This window comes from Megalobrama amblycephala, linkage group LG14, assembly GCF_018812025.1.
Source record: "Megalobrama amblycephala isolate DHTTF-2021 linkage group LG14, ASM1881202v1, whole genome shotgun sequence".
In the NCBI taxonomy this organism is placed as follows: Eukaryota; Metazoa; Chordata; class Actinopteri; order Cypriniformes; family Xenocyprididae; genus Megalobrama; species Megalobrama amblycephala.
In genome coordinates this window covers 19,323,736-19,347,124 of record NC_063057.1, presented here as the reverse complement: position 1 = coordinate 19,347,124, position 23,389 = coordinate 19,323,736, and the positions used below count along the sequence as shown (strand labels likewise).

Below are 23,389 nucleotides of genomic sequence, written 5' to 3'. Positions count from 1 at the left end.
TAGATAGATAGATAGATAGATAGATAGATAGATAGATAGATAGATAGATAGATAGATAGATAGATAGATAGATAGATAGATAGATAGATAGATAGATAGATAGATAGATAGATAGATAGATAGATAGATAGATAGATAGATAGATAGATAGATAGATAGATAGATAGATAGATAGATAGATAGATAGATAGATAGATAGATAGATAGATAGATAGATAGATAGATAGATAGATAGATAGATAGATAGATAGATAGATAGATAGATAGATAGATAGATAGATAGATAGATAGATAGATAGATAGATAGATAGATAGATAGATAGATAGATAGATAGATAGATAGATAGATAGATAGATAGATAGATAGATAGATAGATAGATAGATAGATAGATAGATAGATAGATAGATAGATATGAACAGTTTGAACAATCTTGGCATGTTTGAACATTCCGTCAATGAAAGTCTATGGGATTTTTCCGAGTTTTTATCATAATTTTTAGGAAAAAACGTTAGTCTGATCAGTTAGAATAGATATGCGCGAGTCAAAATAGTCTGAAGGTCTGAGTTGTAGAGTTTTTAGTCTCAGAAAAATAATAATATCTTTAAGTTTAAATACCATTTCAGTAAGTTGGCTTTCTCAAGCCAACATAATGTCCAAAACAGACAAAAACAAAATTTCTTAAAAGTTCAAATGAAAACAGAAATGTATAAAAATAAAATCTAATTAAAAATATTAACAAAAACTATAATAGTATATCATACTAAAATACCGTAAATTTCAGAGAACCCCTGAAATGTGAAAGTGACCCTGTCACAGAGCTGTCTTCTGGTCCCTGTGTTTCCCTTGTTTAGCTTCCTTTGGATACGGCATTCCTAGTTGATCCCTGACAGACTAATTAAAACATAATATTTTGGAGCTAAAAAAGTTTAGGTTATCACACAAAAATGATGAACCTGCTAAAGCAGGGGTCCTCAGCTCTGGACCTCGAGATCCACTTCCCTGCAGAGTTTAGCTCCAACCCTAATTAAACACACCTGAACAAGCTAATTACTACTAAGTTGCAAGTAGGTAGGTGTGTTTAATCCAGGTTGGAGCTAATCTCTGCAGGAAAGTTGATCTTGAGGACCCCTGTGCGAGAGTATCTGAGTTTTCTCTGCTACTGATGATACAAGTCCCACTTGTTTCAGGATACATTTTACTATTATTATTTAAAGCAACATACAACTGCTCCAACCATATAATGTCCAATCAGACACATAAGTGCTAATAGTAATTTTAGGCTCATCTCCCTCACTGCTAAACTGCATTCAGTGGATGATTTAAAAAGAACTTGTTTGGGCAAAACAACACTGTTTAGGATTAACTGTGAGGCAAAATAAAGTAAGATTTACTTATCTTAACTTTTTTGCATTGTTTTTCATTCCAGTAAATACTGGTTTAGACTTGAAAAACAGGTGTCGAGTTCAGTCTTCAGTCTATCAGGCATGGTTATAACACAGTGGTGGACTCTCCCTTAACCTCATTGCTTTCAGTGAGCCCTTTGAAGTGAACAGAAAATTGAGATGTACAGTATGTACGGATGCAATGGTATTGTTCTCCTTGGAGTCTATAACTCCATTTAAGATCCATGGGTTCTTCATTTTTTTGCCAGAAACATCATTCTTTGAGTTCATATTGTCCTTTCTCATTCCGATTCTGTGTCGCTGCTGGAGAGCATTTCTATGGACGTCCTACTGCATCTTCTGGTCCACCAGTTTAGGCTCCTATGAATGGATTCAAATACCTCTACTGTGTATCTGGCAAACATCGACATCCACTTGATCACTTCCACAAAACAGTTCACAGAGCGAGATACAAAGATTACAAACACTGTGGTGTAGTGTGCCAACAGAATGAGACTGCGTCCCAACTGTTTTCCGTAATTAATAAGCATGTTAAGCTTTAAATCATGTCCTCCCATTCTGTTTTGAACCATTAAGTAACTCCAAACCAAGAATATGATTTGTAATTGCTTCCTATTATCTTTTGCAAGCAACCATGCCTACTTAGTCCTTACATTTTGATTTTACGTTTTATATTTGTTGACGGTCCCTTGGTGTACAGTATTTGCGCCTCACAGAGTCACTTGTTGTTTTCACACACTCCCATGCGTGGTCCAATCACAGCGCTGAGTTTCTGTTTCCGGGATGTTTGGTGATGTGGCTCTGAAATCCTGGAGACGAAATTGATCAAATAAACCACGCAGCTCTTCCCTGCGCCGATTAAACAGGTCAGTTTCATGCTTAATAACATTAACAAGCTGCTTCTAAACATATTCAGTCGCTGACATGCACAAACACAAGTACGTTTATAAATATCGATTCGTTACAGTTGTTTACGAGTCATCAGCACGAGCTCACTTAAAGCTTGCGCTCATTACTGCCGCTCATTGGGCTTTAACAATGCCGTTTTATAACCATCATATAAAATAAAAGTCATACCTTTATGCGTCTCGATCATTTGTGCTGATATCAATCGATTTTAAAACACAAGGAAGAAGAGTCGCTGAATAATCTTTGCTGTTGTGTAGACAAAATGAAAGCGACGCAGCCGCAGTCAGATATATTTGTTTCGGCGTCGTTCGGTTCTCTTCGTTTTTCTCCGCTTTATGGCTCTGCCAAGGGTGGTTATGTATTATCAATAAAGATAGACACAGTGTTGTTATTGTGTTCACGCCTCCTTTAGCTACTGTCCGCAGAGGGGACACACGTTATGTAACCAATAAAGGATCCAGTTTTGAGCTCATCAAGTGTTCTATTTATGGATGTGATGTGTTCACAGTCAATGTCCAATCAAAATCTATGAGAAATACCAAACTGTTAGATCTTTTCCTTTGTTCACTGTATGGATTTATTAATGTGATGTAATGCAACCGAGATGCCATTTAATTTACAAGGGCCAGATGGTATTTCAAAGGTGCCTTGACATGAAGTTTAAATTTAATTTTTACAATTACTATGATCATATTCAATGCCATTACTTGGTGTTGCCTGATAGAGAACCAAATTTCCCTTTAAATAAGTCTATAAAAATGGCATTGTTGTGCTTAAGCATTAAAGGGTTAGTTCACCCAAAAATGAAAATTCTGTCATTTATTACTCACCCTCATGTCGTTCCACACCCGTAAGACCTTCATTCATCTTCAGAACACAAATGAAGATATTTTTGATGAAATCTGATGGCTCCATGAGGCCTCCATAGGGAGCAATGACATTTCCTCTCTCACGATCCAATAAAGGTACTAAAAACAGTTCATGTGAGTACAGTGGTTCAATATTAATATAAAGCGACGAGAATATTTTTGGTGCGCCAAAAAAAAAAATAACGACATATTTAGCGATGGCCGATTTCAGAACAATGCTTCAGGAAGCTTCAGAGCATAATGAATCAGCGTATCGAATCATGATTCAGATCGCGTGTCAAACCGCCAAACTGCTGAAATCACATGACTTTGGCGCTCTGAACAGCAGATTCGATACACTGATTCATAACGCTCCGAAGCTTCCTAAAGCAGTGTTTTGAAATCAGCCATCACTATATAAGTCGTTTTTTTTTTTTTTTGGCGCACCAAAAATATTCTCTTCGCTTTATAATATTAATATTGAACCACTGTACTCGCATGAACCGATTTAAATATGTTTTTAGTACATTAATGGATCTTGAGAGAGGAAATGTCATTGCTCCCTATGCAGGCCTCACGGAGCCATCGGATTTCAACTAAAATATCTTAATTTGTGTTGTGAAGATGAACGAAGGTCTTACTGGTGTGGAACGGCATGAGGGTGAGTATTAAATGACAGAATTTTCATTTTTGGGTGAACTAACCCTTTAATTCAGACTCTGGCTTTTATCTTTGTCCTAAACATGTTAAAACAGTTTCAGTAATTCACACAGTAAAGAGCTTGAGAAAATATGAACTAACAAGCTGTGAACAAACATTTCATTTTATATATTTACATGCAGGTCAGCCATGTTTAGCCGGCTGACCCAAGGGGTGTCCTCGGTCCTCCAGGAGCTCTCGGGTGAGGAACGCTCCGAAGGAGACTCCCAGGTGAGTAGACAAACCTTGGAACCAATCAAACCTCAGTTAAAGGCCCTTATTTTCCCATTTAAGTACTTATTTTCACATTTATGGGTTAGTTTACTAGCCTTTTACCATCTTAAAGTCGGCATGAAATCAAAATCGACCCTATTTACTTTGTTAGTGCATGTTACCAGTCTTGTGGTGAACAATTAATCCTTGCAAGTTAATACACAGAAAAAAATTGTTTGTTGCAGTAATCTTTAATCAAAATCTGAAAACTTCCGGTCTGCAATGGCGTTCCTTCTCTGATAACGTCAGTTTGACGGCTTGGGTTGAAAACGTGTAAACCACTCCCCTGCAACCGTGTGTCTGCTATGAGTGAGAAATGGAGAGGAGGAGCGCTAAAGTAAAACCCTGCCCTCTATTCAATATTCTGTTTCACTTGGTAATATGTCACAACACTGGAGCAACTTCCGGTTCATGCAGACTTTAAAATGACTTGCATGCATCACTAAAGATAAGTCAAGCATAAGTGGACGAAAAAGAGCATGAAATGGAAGTTGCGAAAGTCTTTTCTTTCTTATTGAGACATACGTGGCTTATTCAATAGGAAAAAATGTAGGGCAGGCCTTGATTTTGTCCTTTGGGAAATTATTTGATCATTGGATGGTTGTGGTTTGCTATTGGTCGATCTCATATAAGTGACAGGTTGTCCCGCCCCCACACTAGTAAACACATCATTGGAAAAGAGAAGAGATGTCGCTGCAAGAGGGAGGGGGAAGATATTTTTAGGGATGCACGATATATCGGCCACCATATCGGTATCGGCCGATATGTTCATTTTTAATGTTAATGTTATCGGCCTGTTAAGAAAATTTGGCCGATATATTAAAGCCAATAAATAACAGATTATTTCCTTCAGCTGAGACACTTCAGATTAGTGATGGGGAGTCGACTTCAAAAGAGTCAATTCCTCGACTCTGAATAGCCCCAGAGTCGGGGTCGACTCCAGCACAGGAATCGGCTCTCGGTGTCGTCTCTGTTGCTGTGTCCGGAATCGCTCACTTGTTTACTGATTCTCAAATCCATAGCCTACATAATGCATGGCAGTTAAGTGCATGATGTCTATGGTTAAGTGCACTAAGCAAGGAGTGAACGAAATGAAGCGAGGAATTCAGACACTGACGAATCGCGTCAGAGAGCTGTCGCAGAAACGTTGTCACATACATTCATGTAGCTTACTTTAGAAATAGACAACAGTCGTGACTTAGTTTGTAATTATACATACCTCCATGTCAGCTTTAGTATTGATGGTAGCTTATATTATTGCAATAAATATAGATTTGATTTTCCATAGTTAACTATGTTCATTAAACTAACATCACTCACATCAACAACATCAACACATTAATAAGTGTACATTATTGTATTTTGTATCTTTAACTCTCATATCCAAGCACTTTTAGCGCCATCCCCTGACCATTATAATGAGATGAATTCGTTAAAGAATCCCTGCTTTCTTTTTTATTTAATTCTGACATAATATTTGACCACAGATGCTTTTCGTGACTTTTCTCTCGGTAAAATTAGGTATCAGCAATTAGCAGCTACTCATCAAGTCATCTCTAAATTGGACTAATTTGGACAGTCTCGCTAAACGTGTGTTGTTTTAATGAGGGGATTTTAAGGCTTCACGTCAGGGAAAAATAAATTAAGTGTGTAAGGACTGCCATCTTGGCTTATTTATGACCTTGTTTTGATGTACAATAAATGGAGTCGAGGAGTCGATTCCATCGACTCCTACAGTGGGAGTCGGGAGTCGGAGTCGATTCCAAAAAACCTGGAATCGAACACCCTACTGCGCTTTGTTCGCCATGATGGTTTTCAGTTGCTTGAAATATGATTGGAATAGCTTCAAAAAAGGAAAATACAGTTAAGTGTAACATGTACAGCGTAGTCATGTAGGCTACATAAAATTATAATGAGATCATTATAATTGTGTGCTTGGTACACTTTTGTTTTTGTAATCGGGCTCTCAAAAATTAGATAATTTTGATTTAGATTTATCAGCCAATATATCGGTTATCGGCTTTCAAAATATAAATAATTATTGGTTATCGGTATCAGCCAAAATCGGTGCATCCCTAGTTATTTTGATTTAAAGATTACGAGGGCACATGAATTAAAAAAAATAAATAAATGAATGGATAAATCATTTATAATAATTGCTGCAATATTCACAAAAAAAAACATCCAAACAAAAAAAGTCAATTTTGATTTCATGGTGACTTTAACACAAGTTGTTATTGAAGTTGTGATGAAACAGAAGTAGCAACAGATATTTTCTTCCATATTGTGATGTACATCCAAGTGTAACAGATTATCGGAAAAGAAAAAAGGCTGGATGGGGTCTTGGTTCTCTAATCTTGATTAGATGTTGAGATGTGGGCATGGCACTCAAAAATGAATGTGAGTTTGCAGTTGATTGGGGGCGGGGCTAAGCGGACTAAATGATTTGAGAATTCCGGCATACATCACCAAACTGAAGTCCGGAAGATCAAGTTATGACATTTTGATTAAACTTTGCAAGGTTAAAATGAGATGCATACATGGATGAACAGTAAGATGTATAAGAAAATATGTTGAAATAGGTCCATTTCATGCTGACTTGAATACTAACATAGTTAGAAGGGAGTGATTAACCATCTAAAGAGCACTCTTTGAATGTTGTTTTTGGAGCAGGATGGGCTGGTGCCTCAGCCCCAGCCTGATTCTGAAGCATCCCTGGAGGGCCCAGGGCCCCCAGAAGAGGTCCTGGAGAGGCTGGCCCAGACTGAGCAGCTGGTGGTTCAGCTGAAGGAGCTGATTCGAGAGAAGGACAGTCGGCTCGCCAGCACTGAAAAACAGCTCAAGGTGTGGGCTTGCATAATGTAAAAGGAAGAAGTGGCACTAACTAGACCATGAATATTAACAGGTCTAAAGCTTGGTTTTGGATTTGCAACTGTGTTTGTCCTCATACAGGAGGAGAAAGAACAGGCAGAAGTCAAGTTTACAAAGCTTAAACTGCAAGCCAAAGCCAAGATGGCCTCCCTAAACAAACAGATCGCTGAGCTCAAAGGACAAGAAGCGTTGAACAGCAGTCAGGTAATGTTGACATATTTGTGTTATTTTAAGCATGATGTGGTCTTGGATAACGTTTTTGTAGTGTGCCAATTTATAACTTATATTATTTAATGTAACAATGTATTCCATTATGATTATAATTTGTGGTGCTTTTTGTTTATCTAAATAAATACTCAGTGTTTGCAAAATTAATTAGTTTTTCCTGCAGTGTTATGATGATGAAACGTTTTTTAGAATTCAGAGAGCTCCTTCCAAATGGCTCCAGAAGTGGAGGAGGAACTCCGGCAGCTGAAAGAAAAGCTCAGCCAGGCGGAGTCGTCCAACAAGATCCTCCAACAGCAGCTCTGGGAGGCTGAACAACGTGTGAGAGAGGAGGGTCATGCAGAGCAGGTGTGTTTCACCCAGAGCATATGTCTTTAAGCTGAGGTGCTTATTTTGTTAAGATCTTGAAATGTGTCTCATGATGATCAATGTTTTTGAAGGTACTGTTTTATTTCTGTAATAGTCTGGGGCTGTATTCACAAAACATTTTATCTTACCACTAAGAGTTCTCCTAAATAGCAGTAAAAGTTCTTAGCTAAGAGTTTTCTCTTAAAACCTATTCACGAAGTTGCTGAGACTAACTTTTACTAAGGAATAGAGAGAAGTCTTAAGCTAAGAGTAAGGGCGGGGTTGACCTCGTTGCTATGGAGCATACACACAGTGATTGGCTGATGGGGGAGGAGTCAGCGATTTAATCATAGAAATATTGTAGAATGAGGTGTCATGTTTCCATACTAAATTAAAGGTTTTAAAATACAAATGTTGTCCTATTCAAACAAATATTTTTTAATAAAAATGTTGCCATATTCAAATAAAAGTTTTAGAATGTAGGCTAAGTGTCACTAATTAAACTAGTATATACAGTTAATTGTCCGCCTCTTGGATGTCTTCATATCAAGAGATTGCAGAATTCAAGCAACAAATTATGTTTTATAAACAGTTTGGGAGAAACACATTGAAACAGTCTTTCTAATCAGCTTGAGAGGAGGAATATATACACAGATGAGAGCCGACTCGCCTATAGTTACTTCGACAGTTTTCTGCATCCCTCCACCACCCTGCTCCTCGCTGGGGATACGGAGATAACTTTGGGTTTGGGCTAAATTCCAAGCTCAGAGCCCTCGATCCCCTTGGACAGCACACCAAATACGCTTATTTTTTTATTTTTTAACTCTATTCAATCATTTGTAAATGTGAACTCATGAAAACCACTGCCACAGGTAATTGGGCAATATTTATTTTTGGCATCTCATCGTAGATTCAAATCTATAAATCAAAATGTATTGCATTTATGAAGAAAAAGTTCAGCAACTAAGGCTCTATCGTTATTCCCTCAATGGTGTTCAGTTTCTTTGGGTGGATTAGGATTGTTTGTGATTTGGTCTTAGTGACTTAGGAGTCCTCTTGACTACTCCTAACGTTTCACAGACTTAGGAGCTAGTTTTAGCACTAAAATGCTTTGTGAAAAACTCTTAGAGCAAAAATTTAGGACTCCTAAAATTAGGACTGACAAGCCCATTATTTTTAAGAGTTTCTCCTAAATCGGCAATTTAGGAGCTACTTTTAGCCTTAAGATGTTTTGTGAATACGGCCCCAGATCTCAGTCTTTCACTCTTAAATATTATATCGAATCAGGTGCGAATCCTGCAAGCTGTGGTGAAAGAAAAAGATGTCCGATTTCAAGATCAAATCCTTAAACATGAGCAGGAACTCCTCAGTCTTACGCAGGCCTCAAATGATCCTGACTTAGAGCAGGTATTTCTCATGTTTTTGGCACTTTCCATAAATAAGGTTCACTTTTAATATTCCATTTTCTTTGATATTTAATTTTCTCAATCTTTGCACAGATTGTAGTGTTGACTGTATTCGATAGCTCAAACATACCAAAGTTATTGTAAAAAAAAAAAAAAAAAAAAAAAAATGATGGGATGCAGATAGGAAATAAAGTTTATCATTAACTACAAAACCAACATTAGGTCCCAAACTAGCTAGCTACTGAGGTTTAGCTTAATTTAGGTGAAATTTACAAGCCTGTTACCCTTATGCTATAAGTTTTGATTGATTAATTTTTTACATTTTTGTCTGTTTCATTTAATTTTTATTATCACGTTTATTTTATCTTTATTGCATGAAAATAATGCAGTCACACAAATTATAACCTGCATTCAGACATGTCCCATGTTTTGTTTACAGGGTTTCAAAAATGGCAAGATAATATTAATTTTGAGCATAATAAAGATTATATAATATTACTGTGATTGTTATAATATTTTCTGTGACCTCCTGAAATTGTTGATCTAAAGGTTAAGTATTTCCTTTCAATCAACATTTGTTGGTGGTGTTTTAGCCATATTTGTGTGTTATTATAAAGCATGAAATCATAGCTCATCATGTTGCCATGGCAATTTTGATCTAAGCTGTCTAGTTTCAGGGTGTATGCATTTCCACATTCTATGAGCAGCATCCAACTCTTGGCATGTTATGTTTTGTTCATGTTGTTGGACAGGAATTAAGAAAGAAAGCTCAGATTAAGACTGTTCTTTTACATGTCTGTTCATTTCTGATCAATCAAACCCTGCAGCAAGTATCTATACATCTCGTCCTGTGTTGCATTAATCCTGTTTATTGTTTTACAGGCTCTTCGTGCATCTCAGCAGCGCATAGAGGAGTTGGAGGAGTCCTTGCGTTCTCGTTCAGAAGTCCTAGAAATGTTGCAGCAGGAACTCAACAGTGCAGACCAGCAGAAACAGGTCAGCATAACACGTATAGTTTACACTGTGTCCTGGAATTTTTACTGCAAAATATGTTACAAATCATCACAGTCTATCAAGAGATATTTGTCCATAACAACATACAACTATGTAGCAGTTAGATTTCACTGCAGGGTGGGGATACCCAGCAGTGATTAAAAATAGAATCCATGTAACCAACAGAATTTCTTGTTGTGTTGTTGTGGTTACAGATGGTTAGGTTAAAATCTCAGATTAAAGAAGCAGTTCATTCAAAACTATTATAGGATTATTTCCTTTTACAGTATGTATATGCCCAGTTATTTGTTGACCCTTAAGCATGATGAATGTTTCAATTGTGCAGATTCTGACTGCTCAGTTCAGGCAGATGGAGCTGGAGTTGGCAGAAGCCCAGAGACTGAGAGAAGAGGAGAGGCAGCAGTGGGCCATGCGAGCTGAGGAAGAACTCCAGGCTCTTAGAGCCAGACTAGAGGCTTCAGATAGTGAGAGTCAGACCGTCAATTCTCTCAACACTGAATTACAGAAAAAGATAACAGAGATGGATGAAATGAGAGCAAAACTTGAATCTGAAGAAAGAGAGAAAGAAGAAACGTTGGCGAAATTGAAAGAAAGAGAAACTGACCTTGAGGCAGAACTGGCCAAAATGAAAGTATGCCTAGAAGCCAGATTGGAGACATCAGAAAGTGAGAGAGAGCATACCATCAGTGCACTCAACATCAATGTTACCAATCTCAACGCTGAATTACTGAAAAGGACCACAGAGTTGGATGAAATGAGAGAGAAACTTGAATCTGAGCGAAGAGAAAAGGAAGAAATGCTGGAGAAATTGAAAGAGAGAGAGATTAGCTTTGAGGCAGAGCTGGCCGACATGAAAGTATCTCTAGAAGCTAGATTAGAAACACAAGAAAGTGAAAGGGACCAGACCATTAGTGCTCTCAACAGTGAATTGCTGAAAATGACAGCGGAGATGGATGAAATGAGAGCAAAGCTTGAATTCAAAGAAAGAGAGAACGACCAAATGCAGGAGAAATTTAAAGAGAGCAAGACTAGCTTTGAGGCAGAGCTGGCCAACATGAAAGTATCTCTAGAAGCCAGATTAGAAACAACAGAAAGTGAAAAAGAGCAGACCATCATTGATCTCAATGCTGAATTACTGAAAAAGACGACAGAGTTGGATGAACTGAGGGAAAAACTTTCAGCTGAAGAGAGAGAAAGACTGGAGACATTACAAGAGAGACAAACAAGCTTTGAGACAGAGCTGGCCAACTTGCAAGCCTGTCTGGAAGTCGCAGAGAAACAGAAAGAGGAAATGACAAAGAAGCTAGAGGTGGAGGTTGCAAGTCGCATGGAAGAGCTTCATCATCTTCAGGAGAAGCTTGAAGAAGTAGAAAGAGCTAGGGAAGAAGAATCTAAGAGTGAAAGAGATCACTTAGCACAGATGGAAAATGAGCTTGAGTCATTGAGAGAGAAACTGGATGCCAATAAAGAGGATCATAAAGCAGGACTTCAAACCAAGGATGCACTGGAGAAACTTTGGAGAGGAATTCAGTCTTTGACAACTACTGGGGAGGCAGAGGTGGAAATATCCGTTCCTACTGACCCTGCACAGTTCTTAGAGGTGTTACCTGCCATAGGAGCACGTCTGAGCAACATTACAGATGAACAGCTGGAGAGTCAAGCACGCATATCTCAGCTCACACTCACTCTACAATCTCTGCAAGGTAAACAGCCCAGGAGAACAAAGTTCAAAGCAGCTTTTGTGGTTTGAGTAAACTGTCCTTGGAAGCATTTTTATCAACCAAAACAACAATATAGGGCAAGTTGTTTGTACTGTGATCAAAAAGTAATTATGTCTTAATGCACCTGATGCTCTAGGTCAACTCAATAAAAGCACAGCTGAAGGAGAGGAAGCAGTTGCTAGGATACAGGAACTGGAACAACAACTTCTGACTGTTCAGGTAGGTGGACTGCAAAAATATGTTTAAGCGTTTTAAACATTGCTTTGTGTTTTTCAGAGCAGTTGCTCTTTTTAGTCTTTTAAATGCAATTAGTAAGAGTTAAGGCAATCTTCACTATTACTTTTGCTCATACTAAAGTGTTCAGATAAGTACTTGGGGTTTTTGGTATTAAATCTGTCATGCATTATTTATGCTATTTGCATGAATGATAATTCAAATCATATGGATTGTTGTACAGTTGTGCTATTGTTCTATTAGATTTCATAGTGATCAGACTTACAATTTGCACCTAACAACAAGCTTGAAAAGTTATTGATGCAATGGAGATGGTCCACAGAATAAGATGCCCTTGTCTAGGGCAAAGTGTCTGCTATAGCAAACTCATTTGGATGTACACAATCTGTGTCTGGTGCAACAGACACAAGGTGACATTAATGCCTAGACGGTTTGTCTCACAGATTATCAGGCCAGAGATATCATAATCCTCATCATCTATTCCTATTTCTGGCCCCACATAAAAGGGCATAGTTATGAAGTATTAATAAAGGTATGGTCTGTTATGGTATTCAAATAACTGCAGTTACTGTGGGAATTCAGCAGACAAATGCACTCTCAATAAGCATGCATTAGTGTGAGCATACCATTTGTTATAACTTGGGCTTGTCTTTCCTAGGTTACTGGTGAGTCATTAGGTGATCATGTGACTGACCTGTCTGTGAAGGATTTGGACAGGACGTACCAGGGTGAGTTTAATGTTTGCCCTTGTGTAGCTGAATGTACTTTGAACTGCAGTTCTTTTTTTTTAAGTGACACAATTCCATTTTATTCCATAATTGTCTTGTTCTTTTGTAGAGAACATTGTGGTTTCTAAATGAAGAATGTTTGCAGTGTTTGTAATGTTTAGATATTAGTTAGGACAACCAGAAAGACAGGTTTCCTCAATCAAAAACAAAACATAAACAGGAAGTTAGGAATTTAGACTTAAAACAATATGCAGTTTAAACATGATACATTTTGCATGCTTAATTGTGCATGCTAAAGTTATTTGATGATTTTCACTTGGTTGCCTCATGATTTCTGTTTCAGATAACAGTGGAGATGGACATAGTTCAGAAAATGAATTACAGTCTGATCGGATACTGTTTCTGGAGCAGCAGCTTGCAGACAGAGAAAGAGAACTTTTTGCTCTCAGAGAAAAACTGTCATTCACCACATGCCAAACTCTGAATATCCCAGAGGAGGAAAGTGCGGACAGTGTAAATAGAAGAGACATCACTGAGTTGCACGACAACTCTACAGCTCTATCTGAGGTTCTTGAAGCCTCACAAGAGGAAGAGACAACACTTGTGGCAGTAGACACCTCTGTTCTGTCTGTCTCTGCTGGTAATGAGAGTAGCCCTGAGCTTATAGCACCTCAACCTGATTCTCCTGGAGAATCAAAGGGTACTTCCTCAGATGAGATGGTGACAAGCAGTGATTCAGAGGTGGCTCATAGTAGCTGGACTCTTCTGGAAGCAGTCAACCAAGATGGGACTCAAGAGTGGCCGGCCCAAGTTCAGGACTTTGCCTCACTGCGCTTATCCACACAATCTTGGGAAGAGACCTGTGAAGAGCAGGTTGCATCAACTAGCTGCATAGTTGATATTGAATCACCACCTTTAGTTATCCATGAAACTGTAGAGATACGTCTTGGCCAACAGGAGGGAAGTCTGCTAAATACAGATTCAAGCACTGGTCAAGCTTTTGCACAGGTCTTAGCTGAAGAGATTCAGAAAAGGTATAGTGAACTTCTGGGAGAGCTTCAGCAGTTTAAAGACTCAGCCTTACAATCACAGGAGAAAGTCTTCCAGCTGGAGGAAGCATTGAAGTCACTCACAGTTTCCAAAAATGAGGCTGAGTCCAGGGCAAACATCTACGAGAAAGAGCTGATCGAAGTGAAGGCATTGATTGAGCAAGAAAAATTAGATGGGCAAAGTGTCGCTAAGCAGTTTGAGAACTTGAAGGAAGAGGTTTGCTCTAAAGATGATATGCTGCAAGTTTTACAGGCAGGCCTTGATGAAGCCCAACAAAGAGTTGTTGAACAAGAAGGTCAAGCTAGAATGCTGGCTGTTCAACTGGAGGACAGAGAGCTCGCTTCCTCTGAACTGGAACAGAAGCTCTTGGATATGGAGGGCAGGTTAGTGCAGGTCTCCCAGGAAGCTGACATGGCAAAAGCTGCTCTCATTGACAGGAATGCTGAGCTGGAAGACCTACAAAAGTGTCTTTCACAGAAAGACCAGGAGATGATGGAACTCAATGATAGCATGACTGCCAAACTACTCCAGGCTGGAGAGGAAAAGTTTGTATTATCCAGTGAAGTCAAAAAGCTAAAAGAGCAAATTTATGAACTTGAGAGTGTCAGGGATGACCAACAGAAAATCCAAGAGGATAAAACAGCAGAAAAAGAGGAGCTTGTTGCTTTACGAAAAGAGAAAGAGGACTTGGTTACTCAAATGGCTGCCATGAAGAAAGATGGAGAACAGTTCAAGAGAAAGCTGCAGGCAGCTCTGATACAGCGGAAAGAATTGATGAAAAAAGTTGCAGACTTCGAGAAGGAGGCTGAGAGCAGGGAAGAAAAGGAAAGAGATGATAATGAGGGAACAACTCTTCAGTTTAAAAATGAAATTAAGGAAAAAGATCTAGAAATACAGAGACTTGATGCTTTGTTGCAAGAGACCAGAGATCTCTTAATTTGAAAGATGAGACCTTAACAAATCTGGAACAAAAAATCCATAAACAAGATCAAGCATTGACTGAGTCGCATGCAGAAATACAACATTTGACAAAGCAGTATGTACAAATGAATGAACAACAAATGTCACAGGCAGCCGACGACAAAAATAGACTTCTTTCGCAGATAGCGTCCATGGAATCGGACATTGACACACTGCATAAAAAGCTTCAGGAAGCTACTGATGCTTATGAGGACACTGTTGCGAAAGCTCAAGAGAAAGATCGCCATCATCTTGAACAGATGAAACAACAGAAAGAAGAGTGCAGTGAGCTTCTTAAACGCCTCCAAACTGAAGAGGGAGAGAAAACTGGGTTGTTGAATCGTGTTATGGAGCTAGAGGGTCTGCTACAATCAAAGAATGCAGCAGATAAATTAGTGAGTGTGAATGTGGACGGTAATGTTGGGTCTACTACAAAGAATCTAGAGAAACCAGAGACAAATGATTGGGTTCAGGAGGACTGGGTGGATTTTGCTTCAGCTGAGACTGAGGCACAACAACATAAACCTGGTGAGCAATCTCAGCAGCCCATGATAAAAGATCATGAGGACATTATAAATGCTCTTCGGGAGGAATTAAGAGTTGAGGAGGCTGCTCGTGCGGAATTAGAGGTGCGTTTACAAGAGAGCCAGTCCTCTCAATCACTCACAGATTGCAAATTCAAAGAGCTTTCCCAAGAACTTGAAGTCTTGCGAGAAAAGGAGAGGCAGATTGATTCTCTCACTGAGGAAATAGATGCTCTTAGGGAGAAATGTCAAAGAGCCGAAGCTCATGCAGAGAAGTTGAAAGTGGAGGTGGACGAAGCTTGGGAAGCAGCTAAAAGAAGCATCTCTGATGCCGAGTCCCCAATCAAAGCACTTCAGTCAGAAGTGGAAGAATTTAAACAATTTCTTAAAAACAAGAATGATGAGATTATTGATTTAAGCCAACAGCTTAATGAACAAAGTTCTCTTCTACTTAAGATGCAGGAAACGGTATTGGCGAAAGATCAGCAGATTGCTTCATTACAAGAAGAGCTTAAAGCTGAGCAAGATAGGGTAAAAAAACTGGAAGCAGAAATGCCACAACGTGAGGAAGAAGAGAAAGATAATAGTGCCAAACTCCAACAGCTTCAACGTAAACTGCAGGCTGCTCTTGTATCACGCAAGGAGGCAATCAAAGAGAAACAGGCATTGAAGGAGGAACAGGCTTCTGCTGAGAAGATTAAATTAGAGCTACAACAGAAGCTGGAGTTAATAGAGGTGGAACTGAACAAGTCAAGAGAAGAGAGGGAGAAGTTAATTGAGGAGGTGGATCGAACTTTGTTGGAAAACCAGAGTCTGAGTGCATCCTGTGAGAGCCTTAAACTTGCTATGGAGGGTGTTTTGAATGAGAAGGATGCATGCAAACGGCAAGCTGAGAGTGCCAAAGAGGAATCCGAACAAGTGTGCAGGCAGCTGGAAGATAAGGTGCAAAGCATGAAAGAAGAATATGAATCCCTCCTCAAGTCATATGAAAATGTGAGTGATGAAGCTGAACGAGTGAGAAGAGTGCTTGAAGCCGCTCGACAGGAGAGGCAGGAGTTAGCAGCCAAGGCACGAGCTCATGAGGTAGCCAGACAAGAGGCAGAGAGGTTAGCTGAGGAAGCTATGAAGGAGGTGGATGTTGTGAAAGAAAAAATGAGAAAATTTGCCAAGGTCAAACATCAAAAGATTATGGATCTAGAGGAGGAGAATGAAAAGCTTAGGGAGCAGGAAGAGAAGAAATTGGGCACACGTACAGAAACTGAGCTGAAACAAGAGCTTGAGAGAGTCAAACAAGAGTTTGAGACCTTGAAAACAAATTATAATATTGCTATGGCTGATAAAAACTCTTTGGAGCATGAAGCTGAGGAATTGAGACAGCGTTTGGCTGAGGAAATTGACAAAAAGGGCAGTGAAACCCTGGACACATGCTCCATGGAGACTATTAAGGAGGTTAAAGTCATCACACAGCAGACAAGTCCTGATTTAATTGAAATCCAAGAATACCAGAATGTTAGCATTTCCCCTGAAGCTAATCTCACTAAGCCAGTGGAATCCATTAGTACTGCACTTGAACAAGAAGTCACAGAAGTGCATGCAAAAATGACTGCTCAAACTGAGGAGAGGCTCGAGGAACTGGAGACCTCTCTCGAAACAGCAGAGACTAAGATAAGGGAACTTGAAGCTGCTCTTGAGGATCACATGGAATCCAGAAACAAGCAAGAATCCATGCTTAATGCAGAGCTGGATTCCCTCAAGCAGCAGCTTCAGGAGACTTTAGAAAGAGAGGGTCTCCTGAAGGAAGAGAGCTCTAAGAAAGAGACCCAACTGCAAGAACTCCGCACTAGCCTAGAGGCTGAAAGAGATGACCTAGAGGAGCGGTTGATGAACCAGCTGGCTCAGCTCAATGGCAGCATTGCAGGCTACCAGCAAGAGGCATCTGACAGTCGTGATCGCCTCATTGACATGCAGAGGGAATTGGAGAAACTGGAGAGAGAGCGGGCTGAGCTGGAAGCTGAGGTGGCAAGTGAGAGGGGCCGGGCAGCCAGGATGGAGGAGGACATGAGGCAGGCCCAACGAGAAAGAACAGAGGCAGAAGCTGAGGCAGGCAAACATAGAGAGCTGGAGCAGAAGTTGAAATCTGCACAGAGGTTTAAAGAAGGTAGTCAAAACAGAACACGTCAGCTTGAGGAACTTCTGAGGGAAAAGCAACTTGAAGTACGTCAGCTACAGAAAGACTGCATTGAGTACCAGGAAAGAATAAGCGAACTGGGTAAAGAAGTTAAGTCATTGCTGTTGGGTAGAGATGAGCTGAGTGCAGAACTTGAGGCAGCACGCATGGAAATTGCAAAGATCATGCAAGACCGAACAAGTATTGCATCTGAACTTTCAACATGTAAAGGGAAGCTGGACATAGCACTGGAAGAAGCAAAGCAGGCCCAAGCAGAAAAACTAGCTGCAGAACAAATGGTACAAAGCAAAGAGGCTGAGTTGAAGGCAGATGCAGAGCGTACCCTGGATGAAGTCAGGTATCGCCTTGGAGCCGAGCTTAAACAGATAGAATTAAGACTAGAAAAATCTTACAGAGAGAGGGAGAGGGAGGAAGAGGCAACTCTAGAGGCTAGGAGTATTGCTGAAGCCGCTGACAGGCATGCCCAGGAAATGCAAGCCCGTCTGGATGAAGCACTGGCTCGGTTGGCAGCCTTTTCGCGCTCCATGTCATCCCTGCAGGATGATCGTGATCGAGTGCTGGATGAGGCCAAGCAATGGGAGAATCGTTTTCATAGTGAATTACAGGAAAAGGAGGCTGATGTTCGGGAGGCTGAAACCCGTGCCAAAGAACTTGCTGAGCAACTCCAGAGGGAGACCACCCAAAAAGAGGAGCTGCAGAGTTTATTGGAAAGGTTTGTTTTGTTTCAATCAGGTTCTGTTAACACCTGGTAATTATACTTTAATTGTTACAGTAAATTTTCAATAATAAATAAAATGTATGTCTGCAGAATGCAAAAGGCAGAAGAGAACCTACAACTAGAGCTGTCTGAGGTGGAAAAGAAACATAATGAAAGCCTTGCAGCTCTTGAGAAAGAAAGAGGGGAACTGCAGCAGAAGCTCACTCTGGTAGAAACCAACCTGACCCAAACTCGCACCCAGCTGACTACCCTAGAGACCGAGGCAGAGGGACTGCGGCACCGCACCAAAGCCCTAGAAGAAGCAGTGGACAAGCTTCAGAGTGATGTTAATGAGGCACGTGCTGTGATCAAGGAAAGGGAGACAGAGGAAAAGAGACTATACTTGAGGCTTGAGCAACTAGAGACAGACCTGGGATCTTCTAAGAACCTTACTGAAACTCTTCAGGCTGCATTGGATGAGAAGGAGAAGAGGGAAATGGAGCTCCTTGGTGAGAAGGAGCAAGCTGTGACACAGGTACTTAATATACTGAATACCATAGTTTCTGAAATGAATGCATGCATATCCGTTTATCTCATTATTAGTAATTTAATGCTATATAATAATACAGTAGACTTTCTTTTTTTTAGGCTGTAGAGGAGGCTAGAAAGGATGCAGATGGAAGGGCTGAGATGGCAGAGAAAGAGCTGGAGGAGAGGAGAGAGGAGTTGCGTGGTTTAGAAGAGAGGCTCCGTAAGGCTGAGGAGGATACCTTCCAGAGCAGAGCTCAACTGGAGTCCTTTACCAAGGCTATGGGCTCCCTGCAGAATGACAGAGACAGAGTACTCGGCCAATACAAGCAGCTAGAGGAAAGACATCTCCAGGTAATGCTGCTCTGAATAATTTGATTAGATATTGAAAAAAATGCATAGCCTCATTTGCATAAATAATTCAGAGTATCTTTTAAGATTGGGACTTGTCAAAATCTCACGTTCTTTCAGGTAATGATGGAAAAGGACAGTCTTATCCAGGAGGCTGCAGGCGAAAACAACGGATTAAAGGAGGAGCTTCGAGCCTTGCTGTCACAGCGGGATGACCTCAATGCTGAGAATGCCAAGCTGGCTGCCCAGCTTCATGGTTACAGAAATGACCTGAACCAGGTTCTTGCTATGAAGGACTCTCAGCATAAGCAGATTCTTGCTGCCCAAGTAGAGCGCATCAGTTTCCTGGAGAGAGAGAAAGAAAATCTTGAGAGCCATATTCAGGCTCTTGAAAAAGACATTGCGCAAGGGAAGGTACCTCTATTGGTGCAGGAGAACTTGATCCAGGCCAGCGAAGGAAGTGTCGATAGGCAAGATGCACCCGGGGCTGAGGTAGAGAAGCTGAGGGAACAGCTCCAAGTTGCTAGAAAGCGCATCACCACCTTGGAGGAGACCTTGGAATTGGAGAAGGAGACCCAGGCAGTCCACAGCAAAGAGTTGAAGGAGCTGCGCTGGGAAGGTGGCGTTCTGCGAACCGAAGCTGAAACAGCAGAGGAGAGGGTGGCGGAGTTGGCGCGAGACTTGTTGGTGATGGAGCAACAGCTTCTGGAGGAGAGGGAAGCAGCCAGTCAGCTTCAAGCTCAGAACAAGTCTTTTGGTCAAGCCATGGCTTCTATGCAGGTCGCAAGAGATCAAGCTATCAGTGAGGCCAAAGAGCTGCGTCTCCGTTTAGATGAAATAAACCGGACGGTTCACCCAGCTTCTCCCCCAAGTGGCTCCAAAGGAGAAGTCTGGAGTCTAAAAAATGCTCTAGCAGCACTGCAAAATGACAGGGAAAGAATGGTATGTAATGAATTAGCTGATAATTTATTGTAAACAAAAATATATTTGCAACCTATTAATTGCATCCCTCCTGGTTCTTCAGTTGGAACAGCTGCACTTGCAGAAGTCTGAATTGGATCGACTTGGATCTGGTGAACTATCCAGGCTCACTCAGGCTTTGGAAGAAGAGAGAAGAAAGGCAGCGGAGCGAGAGGAAAAAATCATGGCAGAGCTGAATGATAAAGATGCCCAGATGGATAGAGATAAGCAAGAACTTGAAATGCTCAGGTAAGGTTTATGGGATTAGCTCATTACTTTTTTGCCCTCTGCAGTTCTGCAGTTCTGCCGTTCTGGTGATAGTCTTGCAGAAAACCACTTTAAAGAAATTAGTCGAAAATGTTTGTATACTCTGACCAGAATTTCTATCCCTCCAAAAGTAAAAATTCTCTTACAATTTCTTACTTTTTTATTTTCATGTGTAGGCTCGAGATGATAGACTGGCAGGGTCAGGCTGAGCTCTTGAAGCAGCAGACCCTGACCACCCTCTCAGACAGGGACCAACAGGTTCGCCAGCTTACTGCCATGCTGGAGGAAGCACGGGCATCAAAATTACGGCACGAGCAAACACAAAGACAGGTAAAAAGCTATAATCTCATTTTCAAGTACGAGATATTGGAAGCAGCCTAGAAATGTTTTATTTTCAGTCAATCCATCTACCTCTTTTCTTGTAGCTAGAGGCATTCATAAGTAATAAATATTTTTCATTGTACTGTTATGTAATATGAGATGGGACTTGTTGCACAATTTTGCTTATTTCTCTAGTGGTCTTAAACTTTTTAACCCCACTTTAGTATAGATCTTTGAAGTCCTTGATCTGTTTCATTGTACTGATTTCTTTGTCCTTTAGGGAAGCCTTGCAGTAGACGCTGCACCTGGTGGCCCTCTAGAGCACAATGAGGGATATAAAGCTGAGTTCATTGAACTCCAGAGAAGGTACTGCTGCCAAGTTTAGTCTTCTCATTAATTATACTGATCTACAGTTGCATTATGTCAATCTCTTTAGTGCCACAAACTGCAGTGATAGCAGATGTAGATAATACTACAGCTAACATACTACTAATACTGTATTTGAAAGGAATTAAGCATGTGATATGTAGTATTTAAGCGTATCTTTTTCAACACTTTTCATCTGTTTGTTTAGTTTTTTTTCTGTCTTAATTTTTTTTAATCAATGGCTATTGTTTGTAGTGTTTTGAATACATTAGCGAGTTACAGTAGGTCAAAAGTAAATGAAAAGTAATCTAAAAGTAGTCCGATTATATTACCTAAAATGTGTAATGGATTATGTTACTTACTAAAATTTTTGTCATGTAATTTGGAATAAGTGATGAACTATAATTTGCAAGTAATCTACCCACTACTGTGTTTACCACACTTTACTGCTCTCTCAAATAGATGGTGATCAAATATCAACAGTAATTTACCTGAGAATATGACTTCTAGACTACTTGATTAGGTTATTAAACTATAACTCATAGGTTACATCGTTCTCTCTTATGACTCTTTCAGTGACTTTCCATGTGTCAACTTTCATTTCCCCACTTACCAGTGTTGTACAGTAACTCTATGTGTGTGGTTCTGTCAGGTTGGATGAGGAGTCAGAACAGAGACTCAGAGTAGAGGAGCAACTCATCGCTGCACAGGATCGCCTCAAACGGTCTGACCCTAATCTCAGATTAAGATCAACTCACTGCTCCTGGCTGTGGGCATTATTGCCGCAGACTGCCTTTATGTGAAATCTGTCATATACAATTCTCCCAAAAATTATTTGGACGCTTTCAGACGCTTATTAATGATATTAATATGAACTACTTATATTTTTGGAGACACTGCATATATGAACCAACTGTAGTTTTCATTCACATATTTAATTCTTTGCTTTTCACATTTAAATCCATAAAATAATGATTAAAGACTAAATATTACATGTGTCATTTTCCTTCTTCATTCACAGCTATACACAGGGTGAGTGGCAGACAGCGTCTCAAGCCATGACGTCAGAGACAGCTGTACTTATTGAGCCACCAGAGGGTGCTGTTATTCGGGTAAACACAAACCCTCAATGCAATTCCACATCATTTGATGTGTATATATATATATATATATATATATATACACACACACACACACACACACGTATGTTTGGATATATTTTTATATATATTTTCTTTATTTCAGACTCGTAGTGGTGGACCTGGGCTGCTGCGGATGCTGCGAGTCGCCTTCTGCTCTCGTCAGCGCACCCCTCTGCTGGTGTCACTCTACCTGCTGACTGTTCACGTGCTGTTGCTGCTATGCATGGGAGGATATCTGTGAGAGAGACTCATAACGCTTAACTGAGAGAGACAGTTACATACTCATTCACTTATACAAAACAAATCAAATGGGACACATTATTTAATACAGGATTAACTAATTTACAAATTGTCTGTGAACATTTTTCCTTGCTTATTTACCAAAGTTACATCTGATCTGTTTGTTTTGTTCTCTTTTTATCGGAGCGCTCTGACAAAAATCATTTCCACCCAGTTTTAATGGGGCTTGACCATACTAGTAACACTAGAGCACTACCTGCACTTCCTCAAGAACATGGTATTACCCTTTAAGAACGCCCTCATTTACGAAGGAATGTTTATGCATTATTTGGAAAATGTAGATGAAGTTGACATGGTATAGTGTCAGGTTCTTTTTCTTCCTTTCTTTCTGTAAAACAGGGTCTTTCACAATGTCTGTCAGATTGCATAAAGGTAGACACAAGAAGACTTATTTTGACCACATTCCAACTTCCTATAATTAGTTTTCTTGATATCTCTTTATTTCTGCATAAAGTCAGTGCGTTCAAAAGTAATGGCAAAGCTGATAGTTACTGTATGTGTCTACAAGAAACGTGTTAGTTTGCTGACTCTCTCTGTCATGGCAGACTAGTTTGCCAGCTTGGTGCAATACTGTCATTTATATTTGTCCATTTTAATTGGTGTTTTTTTCCCCTGGTTTATTTGTTGGTTTTGTTGTTTATTTTCTTTAACACACTACACATCATGGTCTTTACACCTGGACTACTATTGCTTTCATTCAACCTTAAAGACATAAATGAAATACCTTAATCTCAAGACATGTTATTACCAATTACTTTAGATGTTTTGATTATGTTTCAGTTCAAGTCATTCATGTTCTGCTTATTTTCCGTTTTCCGAGCCAGAGCCGGACTTCCTATTCTCACTATTCTACTGTCACTCAGATCTGTTTGGGCTGTATAGGGCTGGATTAGATTATGGTTAAAATGTTGTCTCTTACAGTGAGATTTTAAGCACAGCCCAGTGAGTGTTTTATCTGTAAAATCTCTGTAAATGATCCTTTCTCTTCCTCCTGCTACCCTGTTGTAGGGGCTATTTTTTGGAAATAAAGTCTATTTATGGGAGGACATACACA

At 39.9% G+C, this 23,389-nt stretch overlaps 1 protein-coding gene and 1 long non-coding RNA gene across 2 annotated transcripts; one reads left to right on the top strand and one right to left on the bottom strand.

Moving 5' to 3' along the window:
• Positions 1-1,084: 1,084 nt before the first annotated feature.
• LOC125246165 lies at positions 1,085-2,771 on the bottom strand. Its single transcript, XR_007179758.1, has 2 exons — positions 2,483-2,771; positions 1,085-2,254 (listed from the first exon to the last, which is right to left on the bottom strand). It is a non-coding gene; the product is annotated as an uncharacterized LOC125246165 (long non-coding RNA).
• On the top strand, positions 2,139-23,383 carry golgb1 (golgin B1). Its single transcript, XM_048157027.1, is given in 21 exon segments — positions 2,139-2,271; positions 4,005-4,092; positions 6,808-6,978; positions 7,087-7,209; positions 7,423-7,578; positions 8,866-8,985; positions 9,867-9,980; positions 10,324-11,701; positions 11,856-11,938; positions 12,612-12,681; positions 13,025-14,659; positions 14,662-18,115; positions 18,212-18,635; positions 18,749-18,982; positions 19,100-19,921; positions 20,004-20,188; positions 20,383-20,536; positions 20,808-20,893; positions 21,546-21,617; positions 21,915-22,005; positions 22,139-23,383. Coding segments are annotated over 20 exon segments (9,591 nt in total). The 5' UTR covers positions 2,139-2,271; positions 4,005-4,011; the 3' UTR covers positions 22,277-23,383.
• The last annotated feature ends 6 nt before the right edge of the window (positions 23,384-23,389 follow it).